General features: G+C 39.6%; 1 protein-coding gene and 1 pseudogene across 1 annotated transcript; one reads left to right on the forward strand and one right to left on the reverse strand.

Moving 5' to 3' along the window:
• Window positions 1–5112: 5112 nt before the first annotated feature.
• On the reverse strand, window positions 5113–8763 carry LOC148854851 (uncharacterized). The gene is made up of 7 exons (XM_088984862.1): window positions 8315–8763; window positions 7890–8107; window positions 7208–7401; window positions 6237–6429; window positions 6071–6150; window positions 5566–5694; window positions 5113–5337 (listed from the first exon to the last, which is right to left on the reverse strand). The coding sequence occupies exons 1-7, from the start codon at window positions 8761–8763 to the stop codon at window positions 5113–5115; spliced, it is 1488 nt and encodes a 495-aa protein (XP_088840988.1).
• A 317-nt stretch (window positions 8764–9080) lies between these two features.
• Window positions 9081–14097, forward strand: LOC148854852 (uncharacterized; annotated as a pseudogene).
• The last annotated feature ends 242 nt before the right edge of the window (window positions 14098–14339 follow it).

Raw genomic sequence — 14339 nt, forward strand, 5'->3', positions numbered from 1 at the left:
TTCCCACCTTATATGCAAGAGAATGGAGATAAGAGAGGCATTATTTATTTCTAAGGAAAGAATCAAAATGATGTAGACTCCACTTTACTGCTAGTAAGTATAAAACTTAGACTTAAACCGCTAGTATGTATAAATAAAACAAATAAGTATAAATTTTGTATCAAGTAGGAATACAAATCATAGTTACAAACAAAACAAATAGAATCAAATCTAAAAAAACAAATAAACAAAATCAAAATTAACCCAAATGCAAAATTTGTATATAATTTTAGATGTGAACTGCAACCAATCGCAGCCTTATCTGCATAAAGCATTAGTACTTCTAGAGTTGTTAATTCCCTATTTTCTTTTGTTTTTTCTAGGTAAATGGGCTACGCAGCACAGGATTTCTGTTTGGAGACAAGAATAAAAAGGACATTTTATATATTTGAGAATTGATATCGAAAATACAATCCATTAAGTGACATAAAAAAGTGCAGGGCAAGCAACTTGTTTCAGTTTTCAACGGAAGTTGATCGGTTCTCATTATTTAGGGTAAAATATAAAAACCTCCCTTCAAGTTTCTTACATATATAATTCATTTTAACAAAAACTAACCTTATAGTTTTGAAAAAAAATACAGTTACCTCCCTTTCATTATTGTTTCAATTCATTAAAAAAAATATTGTCTCGATAACAGACTTTGAAGTTACAAAGTTGCCCTTACTATTTGTTAGGACATCTTTCAACATAATTTAAAATACCAAATTTTTCCTTTTATATTTTCACTCAATCTTAATAAAATTATTTTACTCTTTTCAATCTGACCCAGGGAATTTTTTTAGTTAAAAATTAAAATTTCATTTGGGGGTATTTTAGTAAATCTCTATCTGATTTGATAAACTAATGGGTAAAATGGGTATTTTCAAAAAAAATAATATATCGACCCAACGTTTTCTGGTTGGGACAGTGATAGAAGAGAGGTACATGCAAGATTTTTCAAAATTACAGAGTTTTTCTTTTTTTGTTTTTAAAATAAAACTTCAGGAAATGTTTTTATGATTGTCAAAAACCTCAGGGAGGTATTATATTTTACCCCATTAACACGCTAGTTATTCTAATATTAAATAGGTCATGTGATGGTAATCGGATCGCTGAAACAAAGCCAATGAACCAATTCTTTCATGTTCTTTAACGCATTAATGCAATTTTCCTAACAGAAAGTAAAGACAGTTAGGTTGTATTTGGATTGAAGGAAAAAGTAGAGAAAGAAAGTGAAATGTAGAGAAACCTTTACAAACCTTGTATTGGTTTTCTTACCTTTCCTTACTTTTTCCTTCAAACCAAACATAGCCTTAAGGAATTCACGTGTGGGAAGTTAGTGAGTAAAAAGAATAGCAAAAAAAAAAAAAAAGTGGAAGCAAAAAGAATAAAAACATATTTGACCCTAATGTGGTGAAAATCATCACAACTAAATCAAATTAATATTAATTTGGATAGATTGGTTTGAAAGGAGGTGTTACTTCTATTGGATGGGCTGCAAGAGATAACACTAAAAACTTCAGGCCCATTTGGCAAGTCTTTCCACGTCGTCTTCTGTCTGTTTAGAAGCTTAGAAGAACACTTTTCGGTCTATTCCCATTTGGTTTGTGGAAGATCTAGTCACCAAAAGTTGGAACGTCGAAAAGATGCAAGAAGCCCATTTTGGACTGATTTTGAGAAGCTCCAAGTGGATCTTTTTGCATCTTTTTCGCTTTATTCTCGCACGGGAAGATACAAGAAAACATACGGAAAGATGCACGGTAGCCAAATTAACTTCGAGCTGCTCAGATCTTCAAGCAAAAGCTCAATATGTCTTTTGACCAACAGAATTACCAAAAGATCTTTTCAAAAAGACTTGCCAAACAGCCCCTTCATCAACACTTTAATCATGTAGTAGAGGCGTGGTTTGCAAAGGAAATAACCATGGTGATTGACCTCAAGAATTTAAATTTTGCAACGTATTAGAGTATATTGGCTGATACATATCATATCAATAACCCTCCTATACACTTCTATAATAACTCTTTCTAGGTTTGACCTGTTTCAAGGGATAGACTGGACTTATATCAATCCCCTAGCTAGTTTGAAAAAAAAAAGAAAAAACTAAAATCAGGCAAAGATACAGGCCGGTATGCCCCATCCAACATATTGACCTGTATCGATATTTAAAATCTTGGTTGGTCTCAATCACAATGAAATAATTGTATATTGGAGAAGACTCCAAACTCGTCTCAACAAAAAGATAAGACTACCTTGAACAATTGCAAACATCAAGGGTGTCTGATATAGTGGCGTTGTATAGCCATTGTGTTTTGTATTGATCAATATAAATTTGTGAGAAAAGTATACTACACATCATATGTGAATGTATTTTTAACATTGAATTTGATGTTTTAGCTAGAAATAACAATTTGTACTAAAAGATATCTTGGAGGCCCATTTCTCTTGGATAAATCCAAAACAATGGAATGGAATTATCTATTAAAAAGATTAAAATTGAAATTAAGCAGTTGGAAAAAGAAAACTCTTTCTCATTCTAGTAGAACAAAACTCTAATTAAATCCACTCTCCAAACTATACATTACATTATGCAGACTTACCTCTTGCCTAAAAGGCTAAAACTACATGTTTGGCAATGAGCAGTGTTTGTCGGGACTTCTGGTGGTTAGACTCTGATGCTAAGAAGCTTCATTTTCGTTTGAGATACTTTTATGAAGCCAAAATAAGAAGGCGGCCCTTGGTTTTCGAGATTCCAATATTCAAAATATAGCTCTGATTATCAAATTGGTATGATGATTCCTGTCTCCTCCAAATGCTTTATGGGTGAGAGTCCTAACGCCAAGTATATTCAAAATAAAAATTTCTAGACTTTGTCCAAGAATTCCAACAACTCCTACGCTTGGAAAGGCATTCTGCAGTGTCGTGATGATCTTCGTAAAGGATGCCAATGGATCATTGGCAATGGTTGGGATATTAATGCTTTCCATGACCCTTGGATACCCAAGGGTGGTGCAAATCACCCTCCTACACCTACTATTGAGGAATCAACAGCTCTAGCTAATGCCACTACAGAACTCATGCGACTTTAGTTTCTTCTCTCTGATTTGGATTTAAATCCCAGTCCCCACCAATACTATATTGCGATAATATTGAAGCCACATATTTTGTAGCACATCCTATATTTCATGCCCATACACATAGAGGTCAATTTTCATTTCCTACTTGACCTTATTCTCAAGAAGTCTTTGGTAGTCCAATTTCTTCCCACTCAAGATCAAGTTGCTTATATTTTCACTAAGCATCTTTCTTTTCACCGGTTCCAGTGGTTTCGATCAAAGGTTCATGTGCTTTCAATCTACTTTCGCTTGAAGGGGTGTATTGAGGAATCGACCAGCTCTAGTCCTCCTACCAAAGAGAGTATTGTTACTTTATAAGGAATTACTACAAAAGATGGACCAACTGTTATAGAAAGAACTCCTACCAAAGATGGAGTTACTATAGAGAGACCAATCAGAGTAAAAAGGAAACTTTCATATTAGGAAGTTTCCTTACTAGACCAATTCCCTTAAGGCTATGTTTGGTTTGAAGGAAAATATAGGGAAAGGAAGAGAAAGGTAGGGAAACATATACAAGGTTTGTAAAAGTTTTTGTACCTTTCCTTACTTTTTCTTTCAAACCAAATACAACCTAATTGAATGTTTCTATTCTTGTAATTATTTTCCAGTTTTATTCATTATTGTTTTGTATATAAACACCCTTGTACAATCAATCAATAATTAATGAAATTTGACCCATTCTTGTGAAAACATTGTATTCACAAATTTTAACTAGAACGTTTCCTTTTTCTTGAGAGAGAAATAGAGAGCTCATATCAGAGGTATTTTTTAACACATAATAATATAGATGAGATGGCATCAAATTAATTAAAGTTATTTTTATTTAGTTAAAAAACAAATATCCAATTTTATAAATAAATGAATTACATCATCTCATGAATTTAGCATTGATCTACGATCAGGATTCATCCCAGTGGAAATAAGATTTTTAGGGGTGAACTGAACAGTAAAAACCCCATAAGGGATAGATAATCCTTGCAGCCCTAAGCTTTTCATGATGGAAAAAGGCGATAAGGGACAGTTGTTGGAAATGACTATCAAACTAATCCGATTGGCATGTAAGACTATAGTATTAAATGCAATCTATCCAAGGCAAATGCCGCAATTTCACTTTGCCACATGTATGATGCATCCTAAGTCTAAGTCTAACAGTACCTTCTCATCCGTGGACATTGACTCTTTAGTCGACCTGGTCTACTTGCTGATTTTTCTCAGAAGTTGGATTTGTAAAATGAAGCAAAATGAGCTGCAGCATTCACAAGTCACAACTACCATGGCTGCTATTGATCAGTTGCAGTGGTAGTTATGTTGGTTATATCGCTTGTTTGGGATCCTCTTCTGGCAGTCTCTTCTGAATCGTAAATAGAAGGAGAGGCTACTACTACACCCAGCCCATGCAGCTGGTTTGGAATAGCTTGTGACAACACGGGAAGCGTATCCCAGGTAAAGCTAACGGCTGCCGGCTTGCAAGGTAAGCTCGACAATTTCAGCTTTTCCTCCTTCCCAAACCTTGTCTATCTAAATCTTAGTTTCAACCAACTCACGGGACCCATCCCTCATCATATCGGCCGGCTGTCGAGACTCACCCACCGGGACCTGTCTACAAATTGGCTCTCCGGTGGCATACCCCTCTCTCCGGCTAATCTCACCCAGTTAATCGATCTCAACATCGCCTCTAATTCAATAAATGGTGAAATAGCCCAACACCTCGTCACCAATTGCACCAGACTCTCCTCTCTTGATCTATATAAAAACAGAGATTTTCTGTTCGGTTCTTTTCTTTCCATTATTCATTGAGAATTCAAATATATATACATGAATACAATCACCGAATTCCTAAGCTTATGGCAACTAGAACTCCCAAGTTTATAGGGACTCAATCTTTCCTATCCAATCTGAACTATTCATGATAAGGAAAGAAAATATATACAAAGAGGATATATACATGAACGGACTCCTAATCCTAACACCCCCCTCAAGTTGGAGCATGCAAATTGTGAATGCGCAACTTACAGAGAAAGTATTCAACTTCTCTGTGACCCAGTGCCTTTGTAAAAATGTCAGCCAACTGAGCGGTAGTCGACACATAAGCAAGACAAATGCAACCATTTTGAATCTCATCACGTACAAAATGGCAATCAACTTCAATATGTTTCGTACACTCATGAAACACTGGGTTTGCCGCAATATGCAAAGCTGCCTGACTATCACAATATAACCGCATTGGGTTTGAATGCATAACTCCAAGCGCCAATAACAATCCCTTCAGCCATTTTAATTCACACGTGGTCGTGGCCGTAGAACGATACTCTACTTCCGCTGAAGAACGAGACACAATGTGTTGTTTCTTAGTTTTTCAAGAAATCGGCGATTTCTCAAGTAGAATAAACCATCTAGACAGAGAACGTCGGGACAAATGGCAGCTCACCCAATCTGAATCACACCATGCATATAACAGCAAGTCACAATCTGAACGCAAGAGAATTCCTTGACCAGGATTTCCTTTCAAGTAGCGCACCACTCGCATTGCAGCCTCCCAATGTCTTTCTTGCAATTGCTGCATAAATTGGGACAGAACATGCACGCAATAAGACAACTATGGACGAGTTGCTGAGAGATAAATAAGCCTGCCCACCAAGCCCCTGTATCGCTCAGGGTCAGATAAGAGAGGCCCATCTGTCAAGGCGATATTGTAATTCTACTCTAGAGAAAAATGAGCAGGTTTTGCACCAAGTAATCCAACTTCAGAGATAATATCCAAAGCATACTTTCATTGAGACAGAAAAATTCATGTTAAGTTTTGGGCAACTTCAATGCCAAAAAAATATTTCAATGGTCCCAAGTCTTTCATATGGAAGCAGTCACTCAAATATTTCTTGAAGACTTGAATTGCCATATGATCATTACCTTACACGATAATGTTGTCCACATACATGAGAATAAGCACATGCACCCTGTCTCAATGAAAGGTGAACAGGGTGTAATCTGAACATGATTACTGAAACCCATATGTCTTCAAGGTTGCGGTTAATTTAGCAAACCAACATCTAGGCACTTGTTTCAAGCCATACAAAGATTTTCACAACCGACACACCATACCTGGTTTATTTGACTGAAAACCAGGAAGCATTCGCATGTAGACTTCCTCATGAAGGTCACCATGCAAGAATGCGTTATGTACATTCATTTGATGAAGCTCCCAATTTCTAGCTGCTGCGACTGCAAGAAAAGTATGGACAGTAACCATTTTTGCAATTGGGGAAAAAGTTTCATTATAATCAATTCCCTCAACCTGCTTGTTCCCAAAAATCACGAGACGGACTTTGTATCTTTCCACTGTCCCACCAACGTTATAATTGATTCAATACACCCATTTGCATCCTATGGCTCGTTTTCCGGATGGCAAAGGCTCCACGGTCCATGTCTGATGATTTTCAAGTGCTTGTATTTATTTCTGCATTGCATCCCTCCATTTTCATCCTTTACAACCTCAATAAAAGAAGTAGGTTCAACTCCTGCAGTAATAGCTACCAAGAAAGTGCGATGTCGACAAAAAAAATTGTTACAGTTCACATAGTTATCTATGGGATGAGGACTACCTACAGAATGTGATTGGCCGAGTAAGCTTGCAAAGGGACGCGGAGAGGGACTCAATTGTTGTGTGGTGTGAAGCACATAATCTCTCAACCTTGTGGACTGCTGTTTCTGTCAATGCCCACACCCCAAATGAAATTCAGAGTGCTGTTATTGCTCAACATTGCCACCCCCCCTTACGCCAGCACTGTCTTCGCTTGCATTTTCTGTGGTGGCGTCACAAGAATGCATACCAAGAAAGTGCGATGTCGACAAGAAAAATTGTTACAGTTCACATAGTTATCTATGGGATGAGGACTACCTACAGAATGTGATTGGCCGAGTAAGCTTGCAAAGGGACGCGGAGAGGGACTCAATTGTTGTGTGGTGTGAAGCACATAATCTCTCAACCTTGTGGACTGCTGTTTTTGTCAATACCCACACCCCAAATGAAATTCAGAGTGCTGTTATTGCTCAACATTGCCACCCCCCCTTACGTCAGCACTATCTTCGCTTGCATTTTCTGTGGTGGCGTCACAAGAATGCATGGGTTCACTAGCATTTGCATTCGAGTCTACGCGGGTTCCTTCTTCTCCTTCTTTAACGAGTTCAGCTCGCTGGTCAATCTTCATCTCGCCATTTGCTTGTCTTGGTAAATCAGTGGACGACACCAACACCTCATCTGTCCCACCTATTCCACAATGAAATTGGCCTTATACTTTGTTTAGCTGTTCATCCTCTTTGCGTGCATAAGGGAATTCATCCTCTAAAAAAGTAGCACCTCTTGATGCAAAGAACGTGCAAGACTCTAAACCATACAAACTCTATCCTTTCTTTCCAAAAGGATACCCAACAAAAATGCATCGTCTGCTTCGACTAACAAATTTATCCCCTCCATGCCAATGATTGAGCGCATATTCCAAACAACCAAAAACCCGCACATTATCATAAGAAGGAGGTCGCCCAAATAAAACTTCATAGGGAATCTTTCCCTTCAACTGAATGGATGGTGTCCGATTGATCAAATAACATGCGGTCAATACACACTCCCCCCAAAAATCAATAGGCATTCTAGCTTGAAAACACAATGCCCGAGCAACATTGAGTATGTGGTGGTGCTTGCGTTCAACCCTCCCATTTTGTTGAGAGGTCCCGACACAAGTGTTTGATGAATAATACCATGCTGAGCAAAATAACTAGCTAAGCAGACAAACTCAGTCCCATTATCAGTATGAATCACTTTAACAGGTTTGTTAAGTTGCCTTTGAACCATAGCAAAAAAATTTCGAAGAACTCGTCCCACTTCTATCTTATCAATCAGAAGATAAATCCAAACACTTCTAGAAAAATCATCTACTATTATCAAGAAATAATGAATACCACAAGAAGCTGTAGTTCTATAAAGACCCCATAAATCACAATGAATTAACTCAAAAATATCGGATGCTTTATTATTACTAAAACAAACTCTTCTCAACATTGTTTAGCTCAGAAGCATGCATCCCTTAATACTATCATCCTTATTATTTTTAGTACTAACAAAAGGCAGCAACTTAACAATTTTATGAGAAGGATTCCCTAACCTTTGATGTCAAATATCACACGTTCTACTCTCTGGAGTCTTCATTGCTCTTGCTGATGCAATGCTCCAGAAATAATAGAGTCCCTCTCGCTGCTCACCCTCTCCAATCAGCATCCTCGTAGTTCGGTCTTGTATCACACAAAATTTATTAATGAACTGAACAACACAATTCAACTCTTCAATCAATTGCGACACAGAAATTAGATTGCAATTCAAACTAGTCACATATAAAACATTAGTCAGTTTCAGATGATCATCCAGCGCAACTGTGCCTTCTTTCTCTACTATTGTCGCTTTCCCATCTGGCAGCCCGACAGAGCATGGAATGACGTTCTTTATGTCTCTCATCGACTCGAGGCTTCCTGTCATATGATGAGAAGCCCCTATGTTTGTTATCCACTCTGACAATTTTCGCTTACCACTTAGTTGTTGACTCCCCTCTTTCTGTGTGTTCAAAAGGTTGAGTAACATGTTCCACTGCTCACTACTTAGTCCATTTAACCCAGTCTTGACTACATCGATTGATTCTCCTTGAAATGCATTGCCTTGCACAGAAACTTTTGGCTATATTGGCCCTAACTTGGCCGCCACGACCTTTTCCTCCTGCCCCTACTCCTTGTTTCTGTTCACCCTGTTCTTTTTCTTTGTTTTCAGCCATACCGACTACTGTGTCTGAAAATCCACAATCGGCAATAGAATCGCCACAAAAGACAGAGAACTGATCTCCGGATTTCCCTAAAGAGACAATCCTCCTCGACGACTGCAACTATGAGCATTGGCTCATCGTCATGGAATTCCCCAACGACCCTAAACCCTTCGAAGACGAGATGATTGCCACATACGTCAAGACCCTTCTGCAGAGGAAGACCGAAGAATTCTGCTCCGTGCGGTTCCCTTCTCTGAAACTAACCCACCGAACTCATATGGTTCCTCTGAATTTGATTATGTGCCTCTTCCTACTTTCGATGCCTGATTTCTTCTCCAATGATCTTACCTCTGAATTTGACCCAGTCGTCGTCCCCTCAGTGTTTTATGAGTGGAAAGCCGATGGAGAACAAGCTGGAGCCGTAGAGGATGAATACAACCGAGACAAGTCGTTGTTTGGTTCAAAAATAGACGTGCTCGTTGGAAGACTAAGTAGCTCGAAAGAGATTACGATCTTCTCAAGTCCTCGTACGGCTCTCTCCTCTCAGATTATGAATCCATTGTCAAGGAGAACGAAAAGAACTCAAATCCAAGGTGATCTTTTTGAATGATAAGCTGTAGGCTAAAGAAGCAGCGGGAGAGGCGGTGGTGGTGGAGCAGAAAACCGACCCACCACCTTCGACTGCTTCCAACAGTGAACTTGTCTCTGTAACCGTAAAGATGGAAGGCCAGCTGCTTCCAACGATGCCGGTCTACAGCTGGTGGACAGTGGGGGTTCCTACTTCCAAGACGACGAATATCAAGATCATTGGCCCCGTCGATGGCCAGGAGTACGCTCAGGTTCTTCGGATGCCCCGGAACAGGCTGCTGCGAGGTCATGTGCATTGACGGCACCAAGCAAGCCTGTCACATACGAAGACAGATGCACAAGAAGGTCTAGATCGCTACTGGCGGTATTATATTGGTCGGTTTGAGAGATTACTAGGACGACAAAGCCGACACAAGAAGGTCACCATGCAAGTACAAGCCCGATGAGTCCCAAGCTCTTGAAGGCCTATGGCGAGTTGCCTGAGAATACCAGGCTCTGATACCATGTGAAAACAAAGCTTTTCTGCTCGGTTCTTTTCTTTCCATTATTCATTGAGAATTCAAATATATATACATGAATACAACCACTGAACTCCTAAGCTTATGGCAACTAGAACTCCCAAGTTTATAGGGACTCAATCTTTCCTATCCTATCTGAACTATTCATGATAAGGAAAGAAGATATATACAAAGAGGATATATACATGAACGGACTCCTAATCCTAATAATCTACATTCTAATCGGCTGACAGGAAACATTCCTACCCAAATTGGCTCTCTCTCCAATCTTCGCACCTTGCTCCTCTTTGATAATCGACTCACTGGTTCAATTCCCTCGGATATCGGGAATTTATATAATTTGGATATGCTGAATTTAAGATCAAACAAGCTCAGTGGGTGGCTCCCTCCTCTCGGTAATTTAACTAAACTCAGCACTCTATGGATCAACCGAAATCAGTTCAGTGGTCCAATACCTTCTGAAATAGGGGATATGAAAAATCTGGTCAAAATAAGCCTAAGAGGGAACAAACTCGTTTCTTCTATCCCTCCAGCTCTAGGCAATTTGAGCATGTTGACCTTGCTGGTGCTGTCTGATAATCTCCTAACAGGTTCCATCCCTTTCACCATAGGAAAACTGAGTAAGCTTACTGAACTGTTCCTCTCCGAAAATTCGTTTTCTGGAACAATTCTTCCCCAGATTGGGCAATTACAATCTCTTGTTTCCCTTCACCTAAGCGTGAACAATCTCACAGGTCCATTGCCTACTGCTATAGTTAACATCAGCAGCCTAAAGGAACTGCACATGTTTAACAATAAATTGTCCGGCCCAATATCTCAGGAGCTAGAGAATATGACTTTGGTTAGCTTTGAGATTGGTTTCAACTACTTCTCTGGCCACTTACCACAACAAATATGTCGAGGAGGGCTTATAAATCTCACTGTTGAAAGCAATCATTTCGCAGGTCCCATACCGAACCTAAGTAATTGCTCGACTCTAAAAAGAGTTCGACTTGAAAGGAACCAGCTTGTAGGAAACATAACCCAAAATTTTGGAGTGCATCCTCACCTTGAATATATTGATCTAAGCCACAGTAGATTGTATGGGGAGCTCTCGCCAAACTGGGGGAGATGTCAGAATTTGACAATGCTCAGAATCTCCAGGAATAAGATCGGTGGTAGGATACCACTGGAGTTGGGCCAAGTAACTCGACTGGGAGTACTTGACCTCTCTTCTAACCAGATCGTTGGAGAGATACCAGGGGAACTAAGTAGACTATCTGTTCTATACAACTTGAGCCTACAGGACAACAGAATTTCGGGTCATTTGCCACATCAAATTGGAAGGCTATCCAATCTGGAGTACCTAGACCTCTCGGCAAACAAGCTTAATGGACCAATCCCTGGGCAGCTTGGTAATTGCTCCAAACTACAATACTTGAGCTTGAGCGGAAATTCTTTGAATGGGAGAATTCCTTTTCAGATTGGTCACTTGGTAGACTTACAAGGTCTACTTGATTTAAGTCAAAACTCACTCAGTGGAGAAATACCACCGGATCTTGGAAAGCTGACTATGTTACAGAGTTTGAATCTGTCTCACAATGAGATCACTGGTTCCATACCCTCTTCTCTGGGCGAGATGATTAGTTTGTCTTCCATTGATTTCTCCTACAATGAGCTGGAGGGTCCTATTCCTAGCAGCAAGATTTTTCAAAATGCTTCACCAGATGCATTTAAAAACAACAGAGATTTGTGCGGAATAATCCAAGGCTTGCCGCCCTGCAATCCATCTACCCCCAACAGGAATTCAAGTAATGACCACCAAACCATCACCTGCAGATGGTCAGTACAACTGACAGAGATGTGTTTTCAGTTTGGAATGGACACAGTAAGATTGCATACGGAAACATTATTGAAGCAACAAATAATTTTGATTCCAAATATTGCATCGGGGCTGGAAGTTATGGAAGTGTTTACAGAGCAGAGCTGCCTACTGGGCATGTAGTAGCAGTGAAGAAACTTCAGCCATTGGAAGGAGGTGGACCATCTGAGATGAAAAGCTTCATGAATGAGATACAGGTATTAACAGAAATACGACATCGGAACATTGTGAAGCTTCATGGGTTTTGTTCCCATCGACAATGCAGATTTTTGGTGTACGAGTACATGGAGAAAGGAAGCCTATATAGCATTTTGAGAAATAAAGCAGAAGCCAAGGAACTGAATTGGGTTAAGAGAATGGATATTGTAAGAAGTGTAGCCCAAGCTTTATCATACCTGCACCATGACTGCATCCCACCAGTAATTCATCGAGACATCAAGCAACAAAATTTTGTTGGATTCAGAGCTTGAGGCTCGTATATCTGACTTCGGCATTGCTAGATTGCTAAAGCCCGATTCATCCAATTGGACTACATTTGGAGGCACATATGGATACATGGCACCAGGTATATCTTATTAACTGCAAACATTTTCTTTTTCTTTCTTTTGGAATTACATAACGCACATTATAGGGGGGATCATGGAGTAGGCATAGAACAGGGTACATGTGAGGTCCACTGACCCCACCATACAGAGATTGCACATAGGCGACGCGGGTTTGATCCTATGTCTCCTCTTTTAGAGGGATGCTGAATGACCGACTACCTGAACTACTGGGTTATCAGCCTTTAGTCATGTAAACACAAGTACCATAGTTTCTGAAGCCCAGATATAAGGAAGGATCACATACTTCTCTCCACACCCTCCATTCATGGGGAAAGTATCAGGCTTTTTGCAACACCATAGTCTAGGCCTGATATACCTTCTTGGCATGAATTGATAATAACTTTAGGAAAATCTCTGATGCAAGGTGGAAAATACAAATAATGTGAACTGAGTGGGGCATTGTACACACAACACCCCTAATCTGATGATTGGCTTGGATTTGACACGACATGACATCCTTTCACTTGTCTCAAATGGGGCCAAGTGGTAGTAGAGAAAAAGTCTGATTGACCGGTGAACTTTTTCTCATATTAGGGATTTCTTTTTTGATGCATAAGGGGAGAAACTAAGATCAGTGGAAGAGAGCCCTGCCAGCCAAATAAAGAAGATTTAAAGCCAGAGAATTCTTCATTTTTGTCTTGACCCCTTTGTTCACGCTTAAATTTTCATTTCGTACTTTCATTATCGCTCCATCTGAACTATAATGTTTAGGACTTGTAATGATCTCTTATGTCTTATTTTTAATCTTTTCTTTAATGAGTCTTTGAGCATTTGGAGGGACTAGGGAGGTAAACCTTCAAGGACAGCCATTTTAGAAAAGTAACGAACATCTAAAGCAATTGCCGTGGTGAGAAAAGATTTTCCAAGTCGATTTCTATAAATCCACTGGTGCTTGTTGATGTATTTATTAAAATACCATTAGTTTCCACATAGTGATTGGTGGCCATAGTTGATCTGCAACGAGGGCTTATTACTCCAAAGGTTCCCAGCATTTATTAAAATAACCATTACTTCACAACCCCTCCTTGCTAAAACAGTAAATAGAGCTTGGATTGGCTCCCCACACAGTGAGCTCCATATATAGCACGAGCCACCCGTGCATTCTAGGGAGATGTTCCCAATGCACATCTGGATTGTGCTGTGAGGAGCCCCTAAGTGCTCCCCAAAGTTTATTCCCAATACTGTTTTTGATCCCCTTCTCACTTTTCTGTGCTTTCAGAGTTGGCTTATACCATGGCTGTCACCGAAAAATCCGACGTTTACAGCTTTGGGGTGGTTACACTGGAAGCAATAATGGGACGACATCCAGGGGAATTCATTTCTTCTCTATCATCATCAGTAGGCCAAAACAGGCTTCTAAAGGATGTTTTAGACTCGCGTCTTGGTCCTCCAACTCCAACTGACCATCAGGTTGCACAGGATGTGTTTATGGAAGCGGCCCTAGCACTTGGCTGCTTGCAATGCAACCCCACATCCAGGCCAACCATGCAGCGTGTATCACAGGAGCTACTTGCCTATCATCGACCAATTTCTCATCCTTTTAATGAAATTGCAGTGGCCCAACTTAAGGACATCATTACACGTTAATTGGATATGGATAAAGGGAATTTAATCAAACTCAAGCAGTGGAGACATGGCATAGATGTCAACATACTGTATTAGATTAGATGTTCCTGGTGCACTTAAACGTAAAAAGAAACCATTAGGAGATGCGGATTTTTCAATTTGGTTATAGAAAACAAAGAAGTAGCTGGCTTGAGAAAACTATCTTGTGTTTTAATGGGCTTCAGTCTACGATCCCATGGTGAATAAATGATGGTTTTATTTCA

This window comes from Nelumbo lutea, chromosome 4 (genome assembly GCF_056320005.1).
Source record: "Nelumbo lutea isolate HS-2025 chromosome 4, American lotus-T2T, whole genome shotgun sequence".
In the NCBI taxonomy this organism is placed as follows: Eukaryota; Viridiplantae; Streptophyta; class Magnoliopsida; order Proteales; family Nelumbonaceae; genus Nelumbo; species Nelumbo lutea.